Below are 26,964 nucleotides of genomic sequence, written 5' to 3'. Positions count from 1 at the left end.
ATTAAGATGAGAAGTATTCATTGCTTTATTGATTTGTGTAATGATGTGTTGTAACAGGCCTGTTGTTTCTGGAGGCAAGTGCAAAAACGTGAGTGTCTCTCCTGAAATTGATTGATTAGTAGTACACATACCGCCGTGGTAAGTCATACTTACGTGGGTTTTTAACGTTTGCACCCCGTCCCCATGGGTTACGCTCGGCACGCTCGCGTCTGAACAGAGGTGAGAATGTAGAAGACGCGTTCCTGGAGGCAGCCAAGAAGATCTACCAGAACATCCAGGATGGCAGCCTGGACCTGAACGCGGCAGAGTCTGGTGTCCAGCACAAACCCACAGCCCCGCAGGGCGGCCGTCTCACCAGCGACACACAGCCCCAGAAGGAGGGCTGTAGCTGTTAATGACCATGGAGACTTCTCTCTATCTCTCTCTCTCTCTCTCTCTCTCTCTCTCTTTTCTCTTCCTCTCGCTTTTCCCATAATCGACCCTCCCGACCCACACCACAACATATCTTATCTGCCTCTCCCTCTTTCCTCCTTTTGCCTGCCATTGTGATTGGCCATGGGGTTGGAGTCTTGGGGCTAGGGTGGCTCTGGACCACGGAGGGCTAGTGCGGTCAGCTTCTCAGCTTCTGCTGTGTCCATCTCCTCTTTCCTTACCACCCCCCCACCCCATTCATGTTGCCTGTTCGTATCGCACACATCTCAGGAGAACGTCTCCTCCACTGAACACTAATCTAGAAGGCTGATGAACTGGAAAGGTTTATCAATGACTGGAGTGGTGTGCATAAGTGTAAATGAAACATCTCGTGTACAGGAGCTGTTTGAATATTGGGGTAATTTAAATCAAATGAAAATTTTGATATGTTATTCTTGTTTAAATGGAAATGGGAAAAAAAACCCTGTTTAGGCTGAATCCGGTTTTAGAATGTGCTTGAGGGGAGATGCATGATGAACTGTTATTGTACATTTTGTTAAAAAGAAAAATGTTAATTGAAAATATTGTATTCTGTTTTAATTAGGATTTATGCAGTGTCACAACAAATCATCCCATATTTATCCCTGTTTGTTTACTCGACATTATAATATATATATAAGTTTTGTTAAAACCCAAATTGAAGGTCCATTGTAAAAAAAACAAAACACACAAACAAGCAAACAAAAATCATTTGTTCTTTCCGATTGCTTCATATGTGAGATCTAGAGTAAGACAGAATGGTGGTCATCTAGTTAAAGGACATTCAGACGCCACAACGTCTTTTTCACATTTGGAGTTTCTCGGTGGCCTGGAGCTGCTTTTCTCAAACTAGTCTGGAGTTTATCACCCGAGACATTTTCAGCTCATTTTAAACAGTCTCCCTCCAGCATTTTGGCCTTGGAAATGTTGTCATTCCCAGCACTTCTGTGGGCTTGACGTTAGCAGTGTAAGAAACGCACCTACACTGATGTGCACCGTCAGTGCTACACAACTTTCTCAAAAATTCCTGTCAGAGTCAGCGTAAACTCGGTTTTAACTTCTGTTGCCTTATGATTCATGTTTGATGTCCATTTTTCCTGTAAATTCTTGTTTAGTCTGTAAAATACAGTATGTAATCAAAAAAAGTAACTGAACTTAATGCTACAGAGTATTAACTAGGTTTTTGAACCCCCTCCACAACATTCCTTTGGTTTATATAGAGCCTTTTCCACAGTGAGTTGGGCGGGTTTGGGTTAGCAAGCTCCTGTTTCAGCCTTCGCCTACACTATTGGTTTACACACGTTGGTTCTTCTCATCCCTAAAAGGACACGAGTAAAAGTGTAAGTTACCTGTGAAAGGTACGCGTCTGTCACCTTTTACGGAACGCCGTTCCCACATCCCAACGGCAGACGTTTGAAGGGGATGAAAAGGTGAAGGAAACGCTCCAAAAATCATTTTGTGTAACGTTTGAGCTCCAGTGAGGTTAATAAAAGTACGTGTGGAGTTCTTTTGTTAAGGTGTTTTTTCAAGCCCATCACCTTGCTTTCTTCCATGTCTCCGTGGCAACCTATATAACCTGCTCTGAAACTCTGAGGTATGTCTTCTGTAAGTGACATTTGTTTGTAATTATGTTAATAAAGACAATACTGTAGACTGTCTGACTATGTTATTGTTCCGTGTTGTACTCAAAAATCCATACAGAAAGGTTTTATTGTACACAATGAGAATTAACAGTAAGTGATAAAACTTTGTAAGTGCTTTAAATAAATATATTATTGGATGTAGAAAGTACTGATGTTTCTCATGACATGTACAAAATAATATAAAAAATGCAATTCGATACAGCCCTGTTTCAGTAATTTTGCAACTGTAAACGTTTTAGATACGCAGCATACAACAGCTTTGAGGCACACCATTTTGTTATTTGCTAAAAATATTTTGTTCACAGAAAAATTAATACATTTATAAAACAAAGTAAAAAAAGAATTGTGGCCTCTCCGTATGGCACTGAAGGGCTAAAACCTGAAGCCCATTTTCACGTCGGGTTTTACACTTTACATATAGAACGTGCACACGTGTAGCTGGGGGGGCTTCAGGAGGCACTGGCCTTCACTCAGTGTGGAGGGGCTCTGAGGCGCAGGACTTCACAGTGGGACGAGGGAGAGGACACCCCCTTTACCTCATCACCTCGCTGCACAGGGGGTGGTGCTCGGTGTCTCAGTAGCGGTCCAGCCGAACAGGACTCAAGGAACGTTCTCTTCTCCTCCGGTGGCTCGAGCTCTCTGTGTCAAACTGAAAAATGAAAAGCAAGCAGATTAAACTCAGACTTTACATCACACGCATCACACTGTTGAAGCGAACACGTAACGGCTTTGTTGGAAAAACCAGACAGATCATTTCCTGTTTTTGGCATCACTTCCCAAAAGCGTAACAGGGCTTATTGAGAGTGTAACAGACACGAGTGTGAGACGCCTCCAAACGGGAAGGACGTCCGCTCCTCACGCGCTCACTCACACAGACGTATTTATGGAGGACCTCAGGATCGCTCAGGTGGGAGGAAGCGTGGTCAGATCTGCCCAAGAGCTGGTCCAGCTTGTCCACGCGCCTGCGCAGGCCCTGAATGCTGCCCTCCGTCTGCTGCCTGCGCAGACACAGCGCCTCCTGCTGGGAGAATATGGATCTGCGCAGCTGCGCCTGAAGTGAGGAGAAAAAAAAAAGTCCCTTTAAAAGGAGGTCTAACGTAAGGCTTGTTAGTTGGTTTTAAAAGGGAAAAAATGTTCAACAATGTGACTAAATGACACTTTCAGCTGGTGGACGTACCTTCAGATGGTCTTCGTGCTGCCTCAGTCTCTCTCTCAGGACTTCTCCACGCCACTGTTCATCCTGCGTAGAAGAAAGAGAACGTTTACTTGTACTCAATCATCCTATAACCATCCATGGGGGGGGGGGTTACTGATCCTGGAAAAGCTCCTGTACTTTAGTATTGTAGTCGGCCTTGGCCACCGTCAGTCCAGATAAGGGCTGGTTCTCCTTCAGGCTCTCCGTGTCCGAGGAAGCCGCGGGCTGCTCCATCACAGCGCCGTCCAGCTGGGCTTCCACTTCAGGCCTCGGAGACGGCACAGGGTCCTTCATCTCTCGCTGGGGAGAGTCTTCCTCTCCACGGCTGCGCAGCTGAAGAGTTGAACACAGACGTCAAACACCTCCTTCAGTCACACTAACCTACTGCCCATAGCATCTGAGTGTGTTTAATCTTGCAGAGTTCCCCCAGGACGCCGCGTTTTGCCGGGGGGGGCGGGGCAGAGATTAGGGCACCTCGTGTCTGAGGCACTGCATCTCCTGGGAGGCTGAGCTGAGCTCATGTTGCAGTAGTCTGGATCTGTCGTGGTTCTCCTGAGCTGCGTGATCCACCAGCTCCAGCTCCTTCTGCAATCTCTCCCGCTCCTGGGAAGTACGCACGCATGCGCATGCACGCACGCACGCACGCACGCACGCACACACACACACACGCACGCACGCACGCGCACACACGCGCGCACACGCACGCACACACACGCGCACACACACGCACGCACGCACACACACACACACACGCACGCACGCACGCGCACACACACACACACACACGCACGCACGCACGCGCACACACGCGCGCACACGCACGCACACACACGCGCACACACACGCACACGCACACACACACGCGCGCACACACACACACACACATCACTCAACATACTTGAAGGCACACAGTGAGAGATGAACTATAAAAGAGCGGTAACGAGTAGCTAATTAAACGTGGCAGTAAAGGAACCTTCTCAGCCTGCTTCAGTTTCTCTCTGTCGCCGAGACTGCGTATCCTCAGGGCCTCCCTGCGTCTCCTCTCCGTGGTCAACGTGTCCTGAAGACGCTGGAGCTCCTGGCGACACACCTCCCGCTCTCCTCTCACCTCCCTCTGCTCCTCAGCGCCGGCCCTCAACACGGCCTCCTTCTCCGCCAGCTCGTCCTCTACGTGCGAGACAAACACCCGAGCTTCAGGACCAGGACCTGAGGTGTTCGCCAGCAGAGATTCTCACTGGCAGACCATGACACGGTGTGCTGGCACGTCAGCAGACCTCCGAGGATAAACACTGCACACATTTCATCTGTTATTTTGTGACAGTGAGTCATTTTTAAAGACTGTATCTGAAAACGTGCTTGGGCTGGAGGTGCTAGCACATAGCGACATGCTAAAACATATCACCAAGGTCATCAGCCCTGGTGATACTCGGGTGAGGTGTGGACGTGTGACCTCTGAACCCACCCAGCGCTGCCACTCTGTCCTGCAGATGACCACAGCGCTGCTGCTCCGCCTGCAGACGCTGCTTCTTCTCCTCCAGCTCTTCCACAGCTGCGGTCACCTGCTCCATGTCTTCCACACGCTGGTGCAGAGCACCCTCTAGTGCCTGCAGCTGGCACTGCAGCTTCTGCTGCTGGTATCTCTGCAGCTCCTCCACCTCTAGGCTCTGCTGCTGCCGAGTCTTCGCGTGCTAGACAAGGAAAAGCTCCAGGTCACACGTTTAGGCTTCCAGTACAGATGATAAGCTGTAGCATCAGACCTATATAGACCTGCTACACCATAAACCACAATGGGCGTATGAAACCACCTCTTCCTGCTGATCAAGCTCGGCCCGTTTCTGGGCTACTGCCGCCTCCAGTCGGTCCAGCTGCTGCTGTAGTCTGTCCACTCTCTGCTGTCTCTTCTGGACCTGTTCTGTCCTCTCCTGGAGCTGAGCCTCACTCTCCTGCCGGAGCTCCGTCAGGTGGTCCCTGTCCCGCCGAGCGTCCTCCACCTCCTGAGGGTGGAGACACAAAGAGAAGGAGCCTGTCTGAATGTGTAAACAACCAAACAAACAAATGAACACGCTCGAAAGTGTCGGCGATAAATCAGACACGCATCGCGCACCTTTACAATCTTGTCTAGCTGCAGCTGTGATTGTGCAACTTTTTCCTTTAGGTCTTTCAGCTCCTCAGACTCCTCTGGAGTTAAAATCAAGAACAAAAAGTCACTCTCGTTTTAATACGCTGCAATAATCAGATGAGGTTGAGAGGTCTGATAATGGTCCTGTACCCTCTAGCTGTTGCTGGACTGTGGCGGTATCTCTGCTGATCTCTTCTCTGATACTGTTCGCGTTTCGGTGCTCCCGTTTCAGCCTGGTCAGCTCCTCCTGCAGCTTCAGTAGCTCCGCCTCCGCTGCCTGGGCCCCGCCCCTTGCCTCCTCCAGACTCCTGCCCAATCAGACAGCAATCCGTCAATCTCTCAACACCCCTCCCCCCCAAAGAAATGAGTCTACCGCTGGTCGTCCATCTTAAAGCGCGGGGCCGGTGTGGAGGTCACAGCCTCGTACCGCTGAGCGAGTGTGTGTCGGGCCTCCAGGCTGGAGCACTGGCCCAGGAGGCTGTTCCTCTGGGCAGCCGCGGCGTCCGTCTGCTCCTGGAGAATCAGGGTCTGCTGCTCCTGCAACCTCCTCTGACGTTCCTGCTCCTCCCGCTGCTCCTGAAGCTCCGCCTGTACCTGTGGGACACAGCCGCCCCCACACCAGTTAGACGGACCGACTTAAGGGACCGTCTGCAAAGAGGGACGTCAGTAAAACACCACTGTTGTGTGCTTTAGTGACTGGAATATCTTCTTGTTCTATATGATGGGAGTGCAAAGCATTAGGACTTGGAACGGAGGAACGGAGGAGAGGAACATGTTCATGTTGACACGAACATACATACAGTGCACTGCCCGTCCCAAAGCAGGCTCCGTTTGCTCTGCGCTGGTTTCGTTGGTGATTCTCACCTGGAGCAGAGTGTCCTGGCTCTTCTCCAGCTGGTCCAGCTTATGGCGGTGCTGAACCTTCACGCCCTCCAGGTTCCTGTTCTCCAACTGGATCATCTCCAACACGTTCTTCAGCTCTGTACACACGGAGAACAAAGACCAACACCCAAGAACAGCTTTACAAAAGCCACAACTCTCAGACAAAACTCATGACTCATGAAGTCAGCCTGAGTGGAATTTGCATTCAAATTCCCTTTGGAGGCTTTTCCCCAGTAACCCAAACAATGCCAAAAACGTTTCTTAATCCTGTCTGCTATAGTGAATATTTGGTCAACAACAAACTGCCGATTAAATTCACATTTCTATGAAGTGTATATATTCATATTTCCTCCAGTAATCCATCTAGTAGTAACAAACAAGGATAATTTAGCTCAGGGTTTTACTACAGCTCAGCTTTATGTGCAACACAATCTCACGAGACTCAAGCGAGCTAGTACTCTGTGTTTTCATCCTCGTGTAATAAATCATTCTAATGGTGATTACTGGGATCAGAGATGGAAGATCTGGATTTCACAATGGGCCCATCCAGGACACTGCTGGAGTCCAAACTCCTCTCACTGCTCTTCTGCATTGAGAGAAGCCTGCTGAGATGACTCGGGCACCTGATGAGAAAACCCTGCTGGAGGTATACCAGGCGTGGATGACTAGCAGGAGGCTTTGGAGATGGCCCAGCACCCATTGGAGGGATTATATCTGCTGGCTGGTCTGTGAACACCTGGGGGTCTCCCAGGAGGAACTAGAAGAAGTTGCTGAAGACACCCCCACCTGGGCTTCACTGCCTACTCTACTGCTGCATTGGCCCTGAAATGGGCGAAGTGGTAAAGAAGACGAGATGAGACGAGACGAGAACACTGCTAAAATGATTTGGACCTGTACTCTTCCCTTTTCAAATCCATGCCTGTGCCCGACCCGTTAACTAACAAGGTTTCAGAGAGCAATTATTCACAAACCAAGCCCGACAGCTCCTGCAGTGACACCACTGACTGTACTGCTCTGAACTCTGCCATACAAACCCCAACGCCATCCGCACAGAGTTAGAAACTAATTATTTATTTCTTCATTTGATATGCCACTGAAATTGTCCTGTGGTGAGAGTAATGTACACCTAACACAGGGCTCGGGGTTTTCTTCCTCTTAGGTCACGGTTGTCACTCAGGGGCCTACTGAGACTTTCTCATCATTTTGTGCTTTTGTAGCTAATGTAGTAATGTTGTAGTGCAAGGCTCTGTTCCATGGATCTGTTATTTATGATTCTGTTAAAAACCTTTTTCGCAATCTTTACTGAAAAAAGAAAAACCAAACAGACAAAAATAGCAGCACGCGAGTTCAAGGACAAACCAAAACCCCACAAATCGTCCCCACGTCAGTGTCCTCTGAATGGAGTACACCACCCTGTCTCCCTGTCCTATTCTCCCACTGAAGACGAGAAGTTGTAGTCTAAATCAGGTCTCTGCATGATGCGTGGAAATTAAAGCGTCAAGCCTCAATTCAAAAAAGATTTTATAGACCACAGCCTTTTCCGCCTCTGTTCTCTCTGGAGGCTGGGAGCGCTTTCTACTAGACGCCAGTGTTGAGGTGTCTGGATCCAGGTTTCTTTAGTCTGCTACATATCATGAAATCAGTTTTTCACAAATCACACTCTCTCTTTGCAACTGGGAGACACTTGCTTGGCAGGTTTTTCTGTGGGGTAGTCATAACAGTACTGGTAGCTCTTCAGATATACTGCTCTTCCTCATAGAGCAGCTCTGAGACTTGGTCGTATCTCCCTATCCTCGTCATTCCTCTGGAAGCTTCCATTGCCACTCATGCCTGTGATTCCTCTAATTCTGTTCCTATCTGTCTAACCACATGATATATAAGGAAAGACGGCGGAGTGCGTTCACAATGTTCCACCTGTCAGAGCTGCTGGTCTCATAAGGAAGAAGGGCACAGAACAGTGAGCCTTAGACTTACGCAAGTCAGAGACTCTCACGGATTCAGGGAGTAATTATTCACACACCAAGACTCCTGCGGTCACACTGCTGAGTGCACTGATACCTTCACTGAGAACCAAATGATTTATTTTTCCAGCTGTTCACACATCTCTAACAGCTTCTGGTGTATTCCTATTGTACACGGTGGCCACACTAGCCCAAGATTAACGTGACAGCAACTTTCTAGTAATTTTCTAACTGATGAAGTTGTTGAATTTGCACAGTCCTAATATCCTTCAGTCAACAGGTCCTTTGGCTGCAGCCGCCACAGAGTTCAACACCTCCAAACTGAGAGTGCTCTGTGGTTTGGGATGGTGGATTTTCAGCCAATGTTTATGAAGCTCAAATTTGAGGTTATTTTTCTAGAGCAGTTTACAGGAGATCTTCATATCTCTCCAGCTGATTCTAGCATGCAGGCTGTTCTTGAATGGCCTAATCTCCCGGTCAGTAGTGGTTTCTGATGACCCTTATCAGCAAATTAATCCCATATTCTCTCACTGCCGTCGCACCAACAATGGAGGGCCGACTAAAGCGTTTGAGAGGCCGTCACTAAGCTGAAGGAGCTCGTTTGGCTGTGACGAGCTACACTATGAGTCTCCTGGCCCTCTCCTGGGTTAGCTGGCCCTCTCCTGGGTTAGCTGGTTATACGCACATCTCTCTTTAAGCAGTATGTTTCATTGCAGCCACTCAAATGGGACATCAGTCAATCTGTGTCTTGTCAACTGGTTGTTTCCGAGGACAGAGACCTCCGTCATGTCCTCTTACTACTGATGTCCATCAACATCCTGTTCTACAACAGACCACAGATCCAGTTTGAGAAGTTCTGCTCTTCAGCGGACTCGGTACTGACGGGTGACGTTCGCCTGCCAGGGTGTTCTGCAGGATTTCTGAAGGCAGGAACACGTCTTTTAACAGCATCTTCAATTAAAACGTTCACACAGAACTCCAGTGGTGGGTTTTACCGGCTTTGTGCTTGCTGAGGACGGCGTGCAGGTCCTGCAGAGACTCCTTCACCTGCTGCTCCTCCTTCTTATACTGACACAACCTGTTCTTCCTCTCCGAGAGCTGAGAGTCCATCTCTCCCTTCTGCACAGCCAGAGCCTGAACATCTGTGTGTAGTTCCTACACACACACACACACACACACACACACACACACACATCACCACAAATGCAAATGCACACATGCCCATGCACACACAACACACTACTGACATCTTTATTAAATATGAACCTTCCCTGCAAAAATCTAAACAAAACCCAAAACAAACATAATAAAACAAACAGAAAATGCGTCCTTGCTGAAACAGGTTGGCGCGCTAAAGAAAGAGTTCACCACCATCCTCAGTGGTCATTAGTGTGTGTGACGGGGCCTTTAGCACACAGTCCTGCGCCAGAGTGTCAGTGCAGACCTTGATGCGCTGCTGTAGGTCCCGTCCCTCCTCCCCGCCCCGCCGGAGCAGGTCGGCCAGACCCTGCCGGTCCCGATCCACGCGGGCCCTCACCACCACCTCCTCCTCACGCCACTGCTCCAGCTTCCTGCCCAACAGAGACAGCTCCTCCTGCTGGAGCAGTGTCTGCACACGGACGGACGGACGGACGCACGCACACACACACACACACACACACACACACACACACACACACACACACACACACACACACACACACACACACACACACACACACACACAGGGGTCAAGACAGCTGGTCACACACACAGCCAATACACACTGCACTCACAAGGCAACTGGAACCATCAAGTCTTTATTTATTCACAGTATTGTCCATAGCTTAATTATCATGTTCATTCTTTTTTTTTTTTATTACACGTTATAAACAGTAAATGGCAAGCTGGGAAAATAGTTATCTGTTGTTATTTTAATTTAGTTAATTTAAAAAAAGTCAATGGAGGTTATAAACTCATTCTGCTCTACATGTTGGTGGTATTACTTGGGTGTTGAGATGTTCCAGCTCTTTCTTGTGCTGGCGCTGAAGCTCCTCTGAATGGTGGCAGCTCTTCTGCAACTCCTCCAGCCTGGACACCAAACAGACAGCAGTCACAGCAAGACGGCCAAGGCCACGACACCTTCAAGCTGAGCTCTGAGGAGCAGTAGAGGAGACCCTTACTTAGTGGACGCTCTCTCAAGCTTTCTGGATACTTCTTGGAACTCTACATTTCGGGCTACGGTGAGTTTTTCGATCTGCCGCAGTGCGTTCTCCTGGTCCTGTTTACATCTCTGCTTCTCCTTAAGCTCTTCCTGCAGATCCCTGAGACGAAGAGTTGTGAGACAAATGTGAGCTTATCTGAAGCCAAGCAGTGCTCTGCTGAGATATCGTGGGTGTGTGTGTGCACGGTGGTACCGGAGCTGTTGATTGGCTTGCACCAGGTGTCTGGCACTGTCCCGTGTCCTCTGCTCAGTCACCTCCAGCTCACGCTGGGTCTCCTCTAGCTGCCTCTCAGCTTCACGCCGCCGTTGCACACTCTCTTTGTTCTGTGTATAAACAATGATCAATATACACGATTCACACGTTAGTGTTTTAAACTTGGGGACTTGGTATATTGTGTGTGTTAACACACTGAAGTCACTCAAGAACTAGAGATGTGGGTTCTTAAATGGGAACACTGCGAGGGCAGCACGCTGGACGGCGGTCACCTTTGCTGTGGTGTCCTTCAGGGCCACGTCCAGCTCCTGCAGCAGGTGGTCTGCCTCTCGTAGCTGGGCCCTGCGTTTCAGCAGAGAGGTCTCCAGAGACTCCGCCTCCTCCTGCACAGACCGCTCCTCCTCCGTCTGGCTTACCGAACTCTCCAACAGCCTCCTGCCAACAGGGAACAGCCCCCAAAAAAGGGAAGAGTGAGAGTTCTGTGCAGGGTGAGAGAGAGAGTGAGAGCTCTGTGCAGGGTGAGAGAGTGAGAGATCTCAGCAGGGTGAGAGTGAGAGTGAGAGCTCTCAGCAGGGTGGGAGAGAGAGTGAGAGCTCTGCGTAGGGTGAGAGAGAGAGTGAGAGTTCTGTGCAGGGTGAGAGAGAGAGTGAGAGCTCTCAGCAGGGTGAGAGAGAGAGTGAGAGCTCTGTGCAGGGTGAGAGAGAGAGTGAGAGCTCTCAGCAGGGAGAGAGAGAGAGTGGGAGCTCTGTGCAGGGTGAGAGAGTGAGAGATTTCAGCAGGGTGGGAGAGAGAGTGAGAGATCTCAGCAGGGTGAGAGAGAGTGAGAGCTCTCAGCAGGGTGAGAGGGAGAGTGAGAGCTCTGTGCAGGGTGAGAGAGAGAGTGAGAGCTCTCAGCAGGGTGAGAGAGAGAATGAGAGATCTCAGCAGGGTGAGAGAGAGAGTGAGAGCTCTCAGCAGGGTGAGAGAGAGAGTGAGAGCTCTCAGCAGGGTGAGAGAGAGAGTGAGAGCTTTGTGCAGGGTGAGAGAGAGAGTGAGAGTTCTGTGCAGGGTGAGAGGGAGAGTGAGAGATCTCAGCAGGGTGAGAGAGAGAGTGAGAGCTCTCAGCAGGGTGAGAGGGAGAGTGAGAGCTCTGTGCAGGGTGAGAGAGAGAGTGAGAGCTCTCAGCAGGGTGAGAGAGAGAGTGAGAGCTCTGTGCAGGGTGAGAGGGAGAGTGAGAGCTCTCAGAAGGGTGAGAGGGAGAGTGAGAGTGAGAGCTCTCAGCAGGGTGAGAGGGAGAGTGAGAGTGAGAGCTCTCAGCAGGGTGAGAGGGAGAGTGAGAGCTCTGTGCAGGGTGAAAGGGAGAGTGAGAGCTCTCAGCAGGGTGAGAGGGAGAGTGAGAGGGAGAGTGAGAGTCAGAGTGAGAGTCAGAGGGAGAGTGAGAGTCAGAGGGAGAGTGAGAGAGCAGTTGGCCTTAATGACCTGTGGCGGCGCAGTCGTCTGACGGCTCGCTGTAACTTTTCGAGCTCCAGCTGCAGTTGTGATCTCTGTTCCTCCAGAGTGAGCAGCTCTCGTTCACTGACCACTCGCCCGGACTGCTGCCGCCCCCTCAACGCCCGCTCCGCCTCCCTCAGAGACCGCTCCTGCAGGACAGAATCAACACCAGCGCCGTTGCCACCAAACCTCACCACACTAACGTGTACCACACCACAAAATATAGATGTGAACTAGTGTTACACGTCTGATGGTCGCACATCTATCTATACACGGCTCACCAGATCCTGATGGCCGGGTACGTTACAGAGAAGCGTCCCGGTGGGCAGGACAGGAACGGGCAGGGAGCAGGGAGGAGGTCCGTCCACAAGTCTGGCCCCTTCTGGAGGGCCATAGAACACTGCGCCTGGAACTAGAGGCAGGCCTGTCAGAGGGGGGGCGTAGATCACTGTGGCCTGGGGGAGAGGCGTGTCGTCAGGAGGCGTGGTGTAGATGACCGAGCCTGGCGGAGGAGTGAAATGGGCTCCTCCATCACCGTCATCACTCTCTCCATCACTGTCTCCATATGGAGGCTCTAGAAGGGCGGAGGAACCGCAGATTGTGTTTAATGTGAGGTAGTCATTCATCAGAGCATTCATCACCACCAACAGTGGTGGACACACACGACTTATGTACATCTAAACCATCTTTGACTTTCGAAGCAACTGTAAAGGATTCAGAGCCTTCAAATCTGTTTATGAAAAACAGTCACCTCTCTCTCCGCCAACATGCGGGTCGTGCGGATCGGAGGGGTAGAGCCAGTGTCCCGCGCTACAACGAGGTCTCGTCTTTTTGTGCAGTCTGCCTCTGGAATCCCGGCCTCTGTGTGTGGAGGGGGGGGGCTGGGAGCCCAGACCGGAGTCCTGCGTTCCCAGAGAGCCCAGACTGGGCGGCTGCAAGGACACACACACACACACACACACACACACACACACACACACACACACAACCACACACAACCACACACAACCACACACAACCACACACAACCACACACACACACACACACACACACACACAGAACAAGGCCACACTGAACTAGATGGTAAGAAAAGATTTATTGAAAAAATCCACACAGGTCAATTTAGTAGAGTTCCTGGATGTTGTTCCAGGAGCTGCAGGAGCCGTTCTCAAGTTTGAACATCTCAGCCGCTGGTGCTCACATCACCACTGATCTCTTCACCTTCCACATCTTCTCCAGCTCTTCTCTCCGCTGCTGGTATTTCTGGAACTTGTTGCGTTCCTTGGTCCTGATGTTGCAATCGCTGGCACTGCTGCTTCTGTACCTACAGCTGTCCTGTGCGGTCACTACTCTATCACTACAGCTGTCCTGTGTGGTCACTACTGCTGTCCTGTGTGGTCACTACTCTGTCACTACAGCTGTCCTTTGTGGTCACTACTGCTGTCCTGTGCGGTCACTACTCTGTCACTACAGCTGTCCTGTGTGGTCACTACTCTGTCACTACAGCTGTCCTGTGTGGTCACTACTGCTGTCCTGTGCGGTCACTACTCTGTCACTACAGCTGTCCTGTGTGGTCACTACTCTGTCACTACAGCTGTCCTGTGCGGTCACTACTCTATCACTTCAGCTGTCCTGTGTGGTCACTACTGCTGTCCTGTGCGGTCACTACTCTGTCACTACAGCTGTCCTGTGCGGTCACTACTCTGTCACTACAGCTGTCCTGTGCGGTCACTACTCTGTACCTACAGCTGTCCTGTGCGGTCACTACTCTGTCACTACAGCTGTCCTGTGTGGTCAATACTCTGTCACTACAGCTGTCCTGTGTGGTCACTACTGCTGTCCTGTGTGGTCACTACTCTGTCACTACAGCTGTCCTGTGCGGTCACTACTCTATCACTACAGCTGTCCTGTGTGGTCACTACTCTGTCACTACAGCTGTCCTGTGTGGTCACTACTGCTGTCCTGTGTGGTCACTACTCTGTCACTACAGCTGTCCTGTGCGGTCACTACTCTGTCACTACAGCTGTCCTGTGTGGTCACTACTGCTGTCCTGTGCGGTCACTACTCTGTCACTACAGCTGTCCTGTGTGGTCACTACTCTGTCACTACAGCTGTCCTGTGCGGTCACTACTCTGTCACTACAGCTGTCCTGTGTGGTCACTACTCTGTCACTACAGCTGTCCTGTGTGGTCACTACTCTGTCACTACAGCTGTCCTGTGTGGTCACTACTGCTGTCCTGTGTGGTCACTACTCTGTCACTACAGCTGTCCTGTGCGGTCACTACTCTATCACTACAGCTGTCCTGTGTGGTCACTACTGCTGTCCTGTGTGGTCACTACTCTGTCACTACAGCTGTCCTGTGTGGTCACTACAGCTGTCCTGTGCGGTCACTACTCTGTCACTACAGCTGTCCTGTGTGGTCACTACTCTGTCACTACAGCTGTCCTGTGTGGTCACTACTGCTGTCCTGTGCGGTCACTACTCTGTCACTACAGCTGTCCTGTGTGGTCACTACTCTGTCACTTCAGCTGTCCTGTGTGGTCACTACTGCTGTCCTGTGCGGTCACTACTCTGTCACTACAGCTGTCCTGTGCGGTCACTACTCTGTACGTACAGCTGTCCTGTGCGGTCACTACTCTGTCACTACAGCTGTCCTGTGTGGTCACTACAGCTGTCCTGTGTGGTCACTACTCTGTCACTACAGCTGTCCTGTGCGGTCACTACTCTGTCACTACAGCTGTCCTGTGCGGTCACTACTCTGCCCGGCTGGTTGACATTACCATGTTTGTCAGGCTGTATTCTGCACCTTTCTGGGGTGTGAGCTGCTTCTCTGACCTCGGCACCCGGCACAGATGTTTCTGTATGTGGGACCGCCGGGATGTATAGACACACACACACACACACACACACACACACACACACACACACACACACACACACACACACACACACACACACGCAAGCACAAGCACGCGCACAGACACACACGTATGCACACGCACACACGTACGCACACGCACACACACACACACACATACACACACACACACACACACACGCACACGTACACACCTGTGTAAAATGTGGGTTGTAAAGCTGCGTGTCTTACGTTTTGGTGTGGCGGTACATAGCACCAGTACCCTGTGGTGCATGGCACCTCACTAGGCCCGTTCAGGGTGGTGCGTGGCACCTCACTAGGCCCGTTCAGGGTGTGATTCTCCTGCAGCAGGGTCCCGCGCAGTGCTGCTATCTCCTCCAGCAACTCCTCCACACTTCCACTGTTGTCTACACACACGAGAAATGGAAACGCTATTAAACCCAGACAGTTCGCAGACGGGATGTGCGATATTGCGTCAGCGCAGACGGGATGTGCGATATTGCGTCAGCGCAGACGGGATGTGCGATATTGCGTTAGCGCAGATGGGATGTGCGATATTGCGTCAGCGCAGACGGGATGTGCGATATTGCGTTAGCGCAGACGGGATGTGCGATATTGTGTCAGCGCAGACGGGATGTGCGATATTGCGTTACCCTCTTTGGCTCGGGCCAGCTGATCCCGGAGCCGTCTGGTCTGGGCTTGCTGCCTCTTCAGAATTCGGTTCAGTCTGGCTAATTCCTTTGGGTCAATACTGGAATGTGGAACACTGGAACAATCCCTGTTTATCACATTAACCTACAAAACACACACACACACACACACACACACACACACACACACACACACACACACACACACACACACACACACACACACACATACACATACACATACACACACGCACGATTTACACGCAGACAATAATGGGGACCAAATGAACTGAACCAAATGAACTTCTTAAATAAGAAGAGCGGAGTGTCTTGGTTGGGCCTAGTTATGTATGCTTGGTTATGTTATCTTGTCTTAGCTGGGCTAGGTTACAGTGGGAGTGGTTATGCTCTGTGGGAGTGGTTATGTTCTGTGGGAGTGGTTACAAGTTCTCACATGTGATTCCTCTGCTACACTCTCTTCACTGGCTTCCAGTAATGGCACGCATCAGATATAAAACCTTGATGCTTGCTTACAAAGCCAAAAATGGACTGGCCCCTCCCTACACGATGTCCATGGTAAAAAGCCGATCCGTACAGCGAACACTCAGAACCTTAAAGTGTCATGGAAGACAAAGGTCCAGACTATTCTCCGTCCTGGCTCCAAGATGGTGGAACAAAGCTCTCCAGGTATGGAGGAATACAGTCACATGGCGCTCTGAAGCCATGGCCGAGGATTTGACCCAGCAACAAGCGTACACAATATTAAATAGTAATAATAATAATAACTTAAATAATGATAATATAGAAGAAATAAATTTTTTTTGCATTTTTATTGTAGGTATATAATTTTGACTTGGTCATCTTATAAGTAGCTCGCAAGCTGAAATGGTGTGGGTACCTCTGACCTAGGATGAATTCTGTGATCAGATGCAAACGTACTTTGTAAATTGCTCTGGATAAGAGAGTCTGCAAAATGCAGTAAACGTAAATGTTACGTACAGTGGGAGTGGTTACGTACAGTGGGAGTGGTTATGTACAGTGGGAGTGGTTACATTACCCTGTCTTGAAGCAGTTCCTGGAGCGTATGGATCTCAGTCTCTGCTTTTGTTAGCTCGTGCATGGCTTCAACAGCCTGCCTCCTGGATTCTTCAAGCTCCTCTGCGTCCTACACACACACACACACACACACACACACACACACACACACACGCACACGCACACGCACACACGCACACACGCGCACACGCGCACACGCGCACACGCGCACACACACGCGCACACACACGCGCACACACGCACACGCACACGCACGCGCACGCACACGCACACGCACACGCACACGCACACATACACACGCACGCACGCACGCACGCACGCACGCACGCACGCACGCACGCACGCACACACACACACACACACACACACACACACACACACACACATCAGTGGAAGCACATGCAGAGGGCCTGCAGTGACTCCTGGGTGCTCTGGCCGCCGGTACCTCTGCTCTCTCCTGGCCGATCTTGTGCACGGTGCTGTGGAGCGAGCGGAGCTGGTCTTTGGCAGCCTGCAGCTGCGTGGAGGTCATCAGGTCAGCAGCAGTGAAGGACCTTCTGAGATCCTGCAGCTCCAGGTCCAGCGACTGCAGCTGCTCCTGTGTTTGGGTCTCCTCAGCCTTTATCTACACATGCACAAACATACGCACGCACGCACATACATGCACACGCACACACAAACGTGCAATGCTAAGGAATACTTATACAAATAAAATTTAATATTCAGATATTGAAGGACTAAACATTTAACTGTAAGCATTTTTGTAAGGTAAATAAATCTTATAAATACTTATAAGATTATAAAAAAGCTCCGTAGGACACACACTCATGCATATACACACATTTACGCACATACACACACACACACACACACACACACACCTGCTTGTCCTGCTCCTTCAGCTCAGTGAGGAGGCGGTCTCTCTCACTCTCTACTTCCTGAAGACGCTGCAGCATCTGGTACTGCTTCTCCTGTGCCTCCTGTAGCTCCTCCCTCAGTCGGATAAGCTCCGCCTCCTCCTCACGCTTCTTTGTAGCCTGATGGGAAACAGCAATTGGTCATTATAGTTGAAGCAGCAGTAGGTAAAACATAAAAATAATGTTTTATCATATTATTGGTTTTGATCCACCACACCCAAATCAAAACAACCAATCAGAGCCAGGAGGAGTGTCTGACAGAGTGTCAATCACTTCAGGATCTTCACATAAGCAATGGTGAATAAACAGCTACCATCAATGAAAAACCATTTCCTTTGACAACAACAGCTTACATGACAAAGACAATTAAAAAGAAGCTGTCGAATGAAGAAAAGTTAAAAGGGTCAAATCTGATCTGAGGTAAAATGCAGAAAAACATGGGGGTGTCTAATCAGAGGTGGAGCTAGCTAGCTTGATTTATTTTTATTTTCATATTTTGGGGAAAAACACACACTATTCTGTTTTCTGTTTCCCCTCCTCAAACGCAAAACCTTTGACATAAATTCAATGACGCATGATGCAGGGGGCACACTCACTCCCCAGAAGATATTAGGATAAGCACTACATGTTTTATCGCATCGACATACACAGACACATAAACATTAGCAACCCAACAACAGGACATCAGATCGCCCGATCACGCCCGAGAGGACCGTTGACACACAAACAATCAAAAGTAAAAGAGAAAAGTGAGGCCCACACCCTGGTGTGCTCAGCCTCCGCACACACACGCCGGTGTTCCTGCTGGGAGCGTCGGAGCCTCTCTCTGAGCGAGGCGACCTCCCGGGCCAGGCGGTCCTGAGCGTGCCGGGCCTCGTCCCGCTCCCTGTGAGCGGCGCGGAGCGTGCGCTCCAGCTCCCCTCTCAGCTCCTCCATGCTCTCGCCCAGGGCGTCCCCGTCCTCACGCGCCCTGCTGCTGCGGGCACAACCAACAGCCCGTGAGCCAATTACTCACGCTCCGGTTCCATTTACAGACATCGGCGTGACCCGGCGGGCGCGGCTTCCTCTCCCACCATGCCGTCGTACCTGAAGACTTCTGGACTGCCGGCGACGCTTCTCCTCAGTTCGGCCAAACGCTCCACCACACGTTCAGGGCTCAGCAGCTCTCCCCTGACCCGCTGCAGCTCACTCTGCAGGGCCTCCACCTCCTCCGTCAGCTCCGTCTTCTCCCTCTGCAGTGATGGATGCATTAGGAGGGAGACGCAAGCAGACCGCATTACAAACGTACGTGTCCATACGGGGGGAGACACACACACACACACACACACACACACACACACACACACACACACACACACACACACACACACACACCTGCAGGGCGGCCAGATGCAGAAGGAGCTCACTGTTCTCCATCTCCCTCTCCGCAGCCAGCTGCAGCCGGGACAGGACGCTCTCCTTGGCCCGTCTCTCCTCCTGCACCTCCGCCCGCAGGGCAGAGTGCTCCACCTACGGGGAGCAGGGCGGGTCAGAACAGGAGGAGGCCCGGGCAACACACAGGTCTCAGGATACAGTCCTAGCCGATGAATCCAAGATATTTGAAATTCAAATTCAGCTGTTATAGCGTACTGTGAGTGAGACGCTTGGCCCGTTTGCAAAACAAACCTCTGTGGACGAGGCAGTAAAGGCACAAAGATGGAGTTAAGATCCATCAGTTAAAGGCGTGGGGATGAACAACAGGCAGAGGACGCTCACGCCACAAGGGCGGAGAGTACCTGACTGAGCCGGTGCAGATGGTCCAGCTTCTCCCTCAGCCGGCTGGTCTCCTCGCCTCCGTCCCTCAGCTGAACCTCCAGCTCGGCTTGGTGGACGCCGGCCCGGCCCTGAGCCTCCCTCAGACCCACGTTCTCCTTCCTCAGGTCCTCCAGCCTCTCCTGGCACCGCACCAACTCCTGTGTGAATCAATATCGTTTCTCGTCGGCCGATCGCAACCCCCGAGCGCAGGATACGACGCACCGCAACGAGCAAATGTTCTACAAAACGTAACTCACCTCCTTAGTGGCGTCGCTGTTTCGGGCCGCTTCCTGTAGCAGGCCGAGCTGTCTCGCTCCGTCCTGCAGGAGGCGCTTGTTTTCTGTCTGGAGGCGCAGGCAGGCTGACAGGTCCCGCCGAGCTTGCTCCCTCCCCCCGTGCAGATACTCCTGCAGACCAGAGATTACGCCCTCAAGGTCCCGCTTCAAGGCCTCGTTAACCGCTATCTGGCCTGGAAGAGGATCAGAAATAATCACACCAACCCGTCAGTTCAAGTGGCCTCTAAACTGTCCGTTCAAGTATCACACAGGAGCAGTAAAAGTTACTTTTATATCCACTAGCGCTAATGCTAATGTAGCTTACACTTAAAAAGCCGACCGTGTAGAATTAAGCGTACAAAACAACATTCTAAAACAGATGACGTTTGTTCTCGTTTCGTTTGCCTGGCGTCTCACCATCTGTGAGCTGCTGCTCCAGGTCTTTGATCTCCTGCGTCTCCTTGGTGATGCGCGTGAGCACGTCATCCAGCCGTTCCTCCAGCTCATGTTGCCTTCTGCTCATGACGGCCAACGCCTGGCTCTCACTGGCCACCTGAGCCTTCACGTGAGTCTGGGAGAGAGTGGGGGGGAGAGGGGGGTGAACAAACACCTTCATCACCACATCACCATCACGCTGGAGCTGTAACAGGTGCTTACATATGGTGTTAGAGTTAATAGTTCTAGAAAAATAGAAGAATGCACACCCCTAGAAATAAAAACAAATAAATAAAAAATATGTAAATAAACACAGAATTAGTACAACACCATGAATCTACAAAACAGCATTTTACTCTAACAACCCCATTAACACGATATGGTAAAATATCAATTAAAAAAAGCAAGATCCCCAATTTCAGATACATAATGCACAGCTGCATTTTGATAATCAACTGCATGTTGACACCACTGCATTAACTCCATCACCCCCACCCTGTTCCTACACCATTAACTCCATCACCCCACCCTGTTCCTACACCATTAACTCCATCACCCCACCCTGATCCTACACCATTAACTCCATCACCCCCACCCTGTTCCCACTGCATTAACTCCATCACCCCCACCCTGTTCCTACACCATTAACTCCATCACCCCCACCCTGATCCTACACCATTAACTCCATCATCCCCCACCCTGTTCCTACACCATTAACTCCATCACCCCACCCTGTTCCTACACCATTAACTCCATCACCCCACCCTGATCCTACACCATTAACTCCATCACTCCATCATTACTTCCACAATAGCACCACAACTTTCATTCTGTGCTTCGTGTCACACAAATGCAGGAACTTTGTGTTATCTCTGTATGCCCATCACATGATGACGTGGTTATTTTTAAACCACAGTTAACATGCACACTTTCACTTTTTCATGTAGTCCGTAGAAACAAGCTAAAGGAATACAAGCTAAAGGAATACATGTTGTCTGAATATAACTGACCTCAAAATTTCATATCTCTCACTCACACACACACACACACACACACACACACACACACACACACACACATATCTCATATATATATATATATATATGAGAGAGAGAGAGAGAGAGAGAGAGAGAGAACAAGAGGAAAGACATAGAGAGAGGGGGAGAGAGAGATAGAGAGAGAGATAGATTAAAATTTGTTAAAAAGGTTTCCAAAGAAACAGGACATTTTGGACAGAGATCCATGTTATAAAAACGTCCGATATCAGCTAGATGAACTCACCTACCATGTGTGTAATGCGGGTCTGTAAGTAAATCATGAGTAAAGAATGTGCACAAGCCCTGCGCCCCTCCCTATGGGTGTACTTACTAACGCAGAGCTGTTCTGTGGTTCCCATCATGAGTCCTGCTCTTCCCTGTTACTGCCTCGGGAGAGGACACAAGGAGCCTTTGTGCGGGGCATTTCCTGCCTCCTGCCTCCCCTGCAAACTTTTAGCTGCTTTCCCTGCAGGCTTCAGTCTCGGACCAGGCTAGCCCCCCTCCCTCCCTGGGGCTTCACTCCCCCCCCCAAATCACACTGTTCTCCCCCCCTCGCCTTGTCTTTGATTCTGCTTTGAATCAACACAGGAAACTCTCAGCTCCACCAATCACTGCCTGCGACTGGGCTGTGACAAAAGCCTGCTAAGAGGGAGTGAGCAACTTTTTTAGGCTCCGCCCCAAATTCCCCAGAAAAGCTTCCCGTTTTCTTAAAGGGACATGCACAGTTTTATGAGGCTGCTGCTTATGTGATAGTGCCCTTACTAGGCACCTGTAACACACCATAGATTCCACAGGGACGCTAATCAAGTTGTTTTCCGTGCTTTGTTGTCAGTATGAAACCAAGGAAACCTTATGCATAGCTGCTCTTAGAACAATTCAAGGTCTCACTGTTGAGGTGTTTATGTTTGTTTGGGAGAAAAGAACTTTGCAGGAAACGTAAAGAAACATTAAAACAAGACAAAAAAAGAACCCAAACCGAAAAGAATCTCGGGTCTGTGAACACAACCGGTTTTGTCTGGAGGTCGTGCTAGCAGCTTATTTGCTTCCAGTACAAATATATTCTGGGTGGCAACACAGACGGAGATATGGAGGTTGTGGTTACTGACATGTCTGGGGTCCTGGGGCTGCAGACTGCGCAGTGTGGTCTGAAGCTGCTCTAGCGCCCCCTGGGCCTGGTCCAGCTCAGCGCCCTGCACACGTCGCTGCTCCTCCAGGGTCACGGCCTCCTGGCGAAGCTGCTCCAGCCTCTGGATCTTTCCACACAGCTTCTGCCTGAGTTGCTCCTTCTCCGCCTCTGCTAACTGTAAGACATCCTTACATGGGCACGTGAGAAATGGCCTCGGGGCTACGGACTATTTTACTCAAACTTAGCCTAAGGCTTTGATTAATAATAAACTGGTAAGGGAGCACGGGCACCTTCTATTTAATTTGAATGGATCATAAAAGCATATCTCACTCTTTTCTGAGACGCTGCTTCCTCTAGGTGGCGTAGTTCCTTGCTGGCTCTCAGAATCTCTCTCTGTGTGCGCTCTGCTTCTGCGTTCAGCTGCTGCAGGCGTTGCTCCGCTACAAACGCACCACAGTACCGCTCAGCAACATCGGGCCAGTTTTACTGGTCACGTGTACTAACCAGCATACTGACATGATCATAAAGATAATGCACTGTTTTAATCTGGCAATGGAGGTCTGAAACGTTTCATTGTACAACATTGTAGGATCTAACAAATTAATCAACACTATATGGGAAATGAATCAACACTATTTTTTTTAATTAATTATTGTAGTATTGTAGTATTTTGGGGCATTTCTCCTGCTGCGGATGGCTGCACGTAAACGTGGGGTAAACGGAGTATGAAGATGCTACCTTCTGTTAGTACACGCCCAGACGCTGCTTCCTCTGACTCACTCCTGTGTGGCAGAGCCCTTCTGACCCGATGAGTGTCTCCTACATCGATGGTGTCTGTGGTGAGCACGCTCCTTTTGTGACGGGCCTTTCCAATGTAGGGACTATCAGCAGGCAGGCTGTCTTCCTCCAGCTCCTGAACAGGAGAGAAACCCAGCGTTAGACCCGCCATCACACAGGGGCGTGAGAATCACGCGTGCTCAGAGTTCATCTGACACCGACGAAGACGGCTCAGGAAGAAGCTCACGTGGCTCGGACAATACGGGAGTGGCTCGAACTTGGCGTCGATCTTGTGGAAGGCCAACTCCTGCTCCAGCTCGTACTGCTTGTGACAGGCCCGGGTCAGCTCTGCGCTCTTCTGCTTCAGCTGCAGGGCGAAACAGGCATAGTTTAGGAGCAACACTCCAGGTTCGCACCTTCAACACAAAACACTCCACAGCAAACAGGCAAGCATAGAACGTCATTCGGTGCCCAAGGCAAGCAAAATGCATGTGATTTATCAAAATATAATTTTCACAGTGTGACTCTGGCATGCAGAAACTATCAGAACATGCTTATGAATATGGCAGGGCCATACCATCACCATCACTCTTTAAGTAAGACCCTGGAAGCACAGGAGAAAGCAACGTGTATTTCATTTTCATGAGGACACAACAATACTGGTGAACATTATTCAGAAGAAATGGACGAGACTCAAATGAGTACCTTGCAGAAAGACTCCAGAAGCAGAGAAGGTAATGGAGGCTAAGAGAGCAGTCAGACAGAGAGAGAGGGAATACAGAAGGGAGAGTAATGCAGAGGCAATATGCTTGTCTGGAAGGAATAAAGGAATATAGGAAGGAGAATGCAGATGGGGAAATCAATATTCAGATGAACACCAAGCACTCTTTAATCCAGCCAGTGCTGCTTCCATGGAGAGTTATATGTGTGTGTGTAGGATCACAACTATGTTCAATGTATAACAGTACACTGGATAAAGAACTCTGTTTGACCATAACTTCATGACAGCGAAGAGAGAAAAAGAAGAGAGGCAGGCATGTAGGGGTTAGAGGTCAAGAATCAATGAGGTGCTGAATTTCTAAAACACACTGAGCAGAAGGAACTCCTGAAACTGCCTGTCCTGTGTGTTAGGACACTTTACAAATAAGGAAGAAAATTTTAGAAGAAAGATTCACATTTGTTGTATTATGCCCTCACACAGTGCAATGAGCATACAGAGGGCAGAGTGAGCGGTTTCCCACCAGTTCAGACTTGGTGTCCAACTCCCTCTCAAGCTGCTGCTGGTGAAACAGTTGCTCCTTGCACTGTTGCTTCAGGGTTTGTTGTAACATCTCCCTCTCCTCCAGCTCCTCCAGAGCCGCAGCCTTCTCCTGCTGTAACCGCTCTACCTCGGCTCCTCTCTGTTCCAGCTCTCGTTCCAGACGCACCATCTCCTCTGCAGGCCAGAGAGGGGCAGCTGAGGTGAGAGAGACCACACGAAAGATCTGCGGGGGGCTAAATTGCAAGGTGTCGGGGAGGAGATGCTGTACCGGTGTGAAAGCGGTGGTGGGCTTGCTCTCGCTCGAGGTCACTGATTCGCTGACCATCAAGTGACTCTAGCGATCTCAGATGAAAAAGTATGAAGAGACGGTAGTGGGAGAGGGAGGAGACAGGATTCTCCACTAACGTGAGCTCAGTAAGGTTCTGTAGAGGCTTCAATTTGGCCACCTCATGAAGCTGTATAATGTAAAGAACAGTGTCAGTGATATAAAAACATATAGATACTATTAAATTATGCCATGGCATTCAGAAATGTATGATAAGTAGCTTAGGCAAGTTACAAAATAAGTCAAAATCCAACCAACTGAAAAAATCTTGTTGTTCTGAAGGTTCAGCATCTGAAGTGATCTGAGCTTTTTTGCTAACCAGACCGGCACTTGTTCAATGCTGTTGTTGGCCAGATTTAGAATCTGAAGGTTGAGCATATGTTCTAGACCCTCGATTTTTCTGCATGGTAAAAAAAAATGTTTTTAATTACATTGGAATTCAATACAAATAACACACTAATGTCATGAATACAAAAAATGCAAATAAAGATCTGAGTAACCACTCACTGTATTCTGTTATTGGAAATGTGCAGCTCTCGCAACTTATGAAGTTTATCTAGCTTCTCAATTTTTTCAATGCTGTTGTTACTGAGGTTAAGAATCTGAAGACGGGTGCACTTGTCCAAGTTCTCAATATACTAGGTAAAAAAGCACAAAAAAAAGTGATGTAACTCATATCACAGCAAATGGTTATGACTGACAAAAAGAGAATAGTAATCTTACCCTGAAGCATTTATCTCCATGTGTATTGGATAAATTTAAAGATTGCAGAAGGCTTAAATTCTCTTGTTTAGTCAACTTCTTAATCAAATCTTCTGTAATGTATTTTGTTCCCATGCATTTTCTTTCATCTACAAACCAAATGTGGATTAATTTGACTCCAACATTTTATAAGTATACAGATATAGGAAGATGGTCCTTTAACACAAGATTATGGCGTATTTAAGTTCTTAATCTATCCAAGGGACATTTTCCAAATAAAAAAAGGTGATGTTGAACGAATTTGACCTTAACAACCAACTGTAATGCACTGATTTACCATTATCACTTTGCCCATCGTTAGCTGCTTCTTTACAATCTCCTGTCAAATCCAAGTGACTAGCTGACTTCATGAATGCTGAGGTTAAACCTCTGCTATGCCCACCGACTGGAGAGGTCGACTTCTTTAAAACTCTGTTGGGGGTTCTTCGCCTCTCCATAGCGAGACTGTACGAAGACTTCTTTATTCGTGGTGAAGACTTGTTTACTCACGTCAAAGTCTTGTTTATTCGTGTCGAAGACTTGTTTACTCACATCAAAGTCTTGTTTATTCGTGTCGAAGACTTGTGTACTCACGTCAAAGTCTTGTTTATTCACGTCGAAGACTTGTTTATTCGTGTCGAAGACTTGTTTATTCCTGTCGAAGAATTGTTTACTCACGTCGAAGACTTGTTTATTTGTGTCGAAGACTTGTTTATTCACATCGAAGACTTGTTCGTGTCGAAAACTTGTTTACTCACGTCAAAATCTTGTTTATTTGTGTCAAAGACAGGTTTATCGGTGTCAAACACTTGTTTATTCATTCAAATACTTATTTATTCACGCCAAAGACTAGTTTATTCGTATCGAAGACTGATTTATTCGTGTCGAAGACTCGTTTATTCACGTCGAAGACTTGTTTATTCGTTTCTGGTTAACGACCTGAAAGGAGAAAATGATTGTTGGGGTAGATATCTAACTAACCATGCACTTTTATTATAAAACTATTCTACTAACTAACTAGTTAACCTCTCTGCCAGAAGTTGTCCAGGTTAGTTACTCTCTGTAATCCCGAGGTAATCGTGTGGTCACTGCTGCGACTCTCCGTGTCTCTCTCATCGTTTTAGGTGACATAACGCGACCTAGCTGGCTAACTAGCGGAGACAAATAGCGTTACATCACTAACACTTTAGTATAGCAATCTGATAACCTGAACTAACCAGTATACATTACTTTACATTTTACTTTACATGTTACTTTACATTTACCAGCGTAGGAATTAGCGACCGGCTGCTAGCTGTGAAGCAGCGTTGCTAGCTTACCTTGCCGTTCCCATGGTGACCAAATTACAAAAGAGGATTTGCTAGTTATCTTACTAGATAGCTCTCAAGCTAATTAGACATTTCCTCCAATAATTCTTGATTAAAAATATATAAAAACGCAGAAAATAAGTGTGTCTTTCCATTAAATACTTATTAACTTATTAAATACTTTTATCAGGGACCAAGTTCCAAATAAATTATTTGAAGTCAAATAGTTCGCGGTCATGGCTTGGT

General features: G+C 49.1%; 2 protein-coding genes across 7 annotated transcripts in view; one reads left to right on the top strand and one right to left on the bottom strand.

Moving 5' to 3' along the window:
* The window catches only part of rab14 (RAB14, member RAS oncogene family), a 4,996-nt gene extending 2,888 nt beyond the window's left edge, over positions 1-2,108 (top strand). The window contains exons 7-8 of the mRNA XM_076998192.1: positions 58-88; positions 218-2,108. Coding sequence (XP_076854307.1) covers positions 58-88; positions 218-395 — 209 coding nt within the window. The 3' untranslated portion in view covers positions 396-2,108. The remainder of the gene's footprint in view (positions 1-57; positions 89-217) is intronic.
* Positions 1,646-26,964, bottom strand: cntrl (centriolin). Of its 6 annotated transcripts, XM_076998181.1 has the most exons (44): positions 26,731-26,964; positions 26,438-26,562; positions 25,710-26,350; positions 25,394-25,521; positions 25,178-25,308; positions 24,929-25,070; positions 24,614-24,800; positions 24,326-24,519; positions 23,332-23,451; positions 23,046-23,220; positions 22,638-22,747; positions 22,288-22,482; positions 20,127-20,280; positions 19,692-19,903; positions 19,416-19,592; positions 19,015-19,149; positions 18,727-18,872; positions 18,403-18,616; positions 17,605-17,760; positions 17,169-17,348; positions 16,725-16,832; positions 15,671-15,812; positions 15,249-15,424; positions 12,889-13,069; positions 12,419-12,711; positions 12,126-12,286; positions 10,940-11,102; positions 10,647-10,777; positions 10,413-10,553; positions 10,236-10,320; positions 9,695-9,859; positions 9,246-9,405; positions 6,272-6,387; positions 5,835-6,001; positions 5,558-5,715; positions 5,393-5,466; positions 5,094-5,282; positions 4,751-4,976; positions 4,262-4,455; positions 3,763-3,891; positions 3,427-3,621; positions 3,271-3,333; positions 2,965-3,144; positions 1,646-2,742 (listed from the first exon to the last, which is right to left on the bottom strand). In XM_076998181.1, exons 3-44 carry the CDS (start codon positions 25,867-25,869, stop codon positions 2,668-2,670), a joined length of 6,588 nt encoding a protein of 2,195 aa, XP_076854296.1. In that variant the 5' UTR covers positions 25,870-26,350; positions 26,438-26,562; positions 26,731-26,964; the 3' UTR covers positions 1,646-2,667. The 6 variants fall into 6 exon arrangements, with proteins under 6 accessions (XP_076854296.1, XP_076854294.1, XP_076854297.1 ...); XM_076998179.1 differs by having other exon boundaries at positions 25,710-26,562; XM_076998182.1 differs by lacking the exon at positions 26,438-26,562.

This window comes from Brachyhypopomus gauderio, chromosome 3, assembly GCF_052324685.1.
Source record: "Brachyhypopomus gauderio isolate BG-103 chromosome 3, BGAUD_0.2, whole genome shotgun sequence".
Taxonomy (NCBI): Eukaryota; Metazoa; Chordata; class Actinopteri; order Gymnotiformes; family Hypopomidae; genus Brachyhypopomus; species Brachyhypopomus gauderio.
Note: the sequence above shows the minus strand (reverse complement) of the source record. Positions and strands in the feature narration are given on the sequence as shown.

Excerpts from the sequence above, each read along its gene's own strand:
- cntrl (XM_076998179.1), bottom strand. The coding sequence starts at position 25,869 with ATGGAGAGGCGAAGAACCCCCAACAGAGTTTTAAAGAAGTCGACCTCT. Across the intron at positions 10,321-10,412 it reads CTTGAGAGAGCGTCCACTAA|GCTGGAGGAGTTGCAGAAGA; the intron begins GTAAGGGTCTCC and ends TTTGGTGTCCAG. Across the intron at positions 5,467-5,557 it reads AGTCCAGCAACAGCTAGAGG|AGGAGTCTGAGGAGCTGAAA; the intron begins GTACAGGACCAT and ends TTTTAACTCCAG.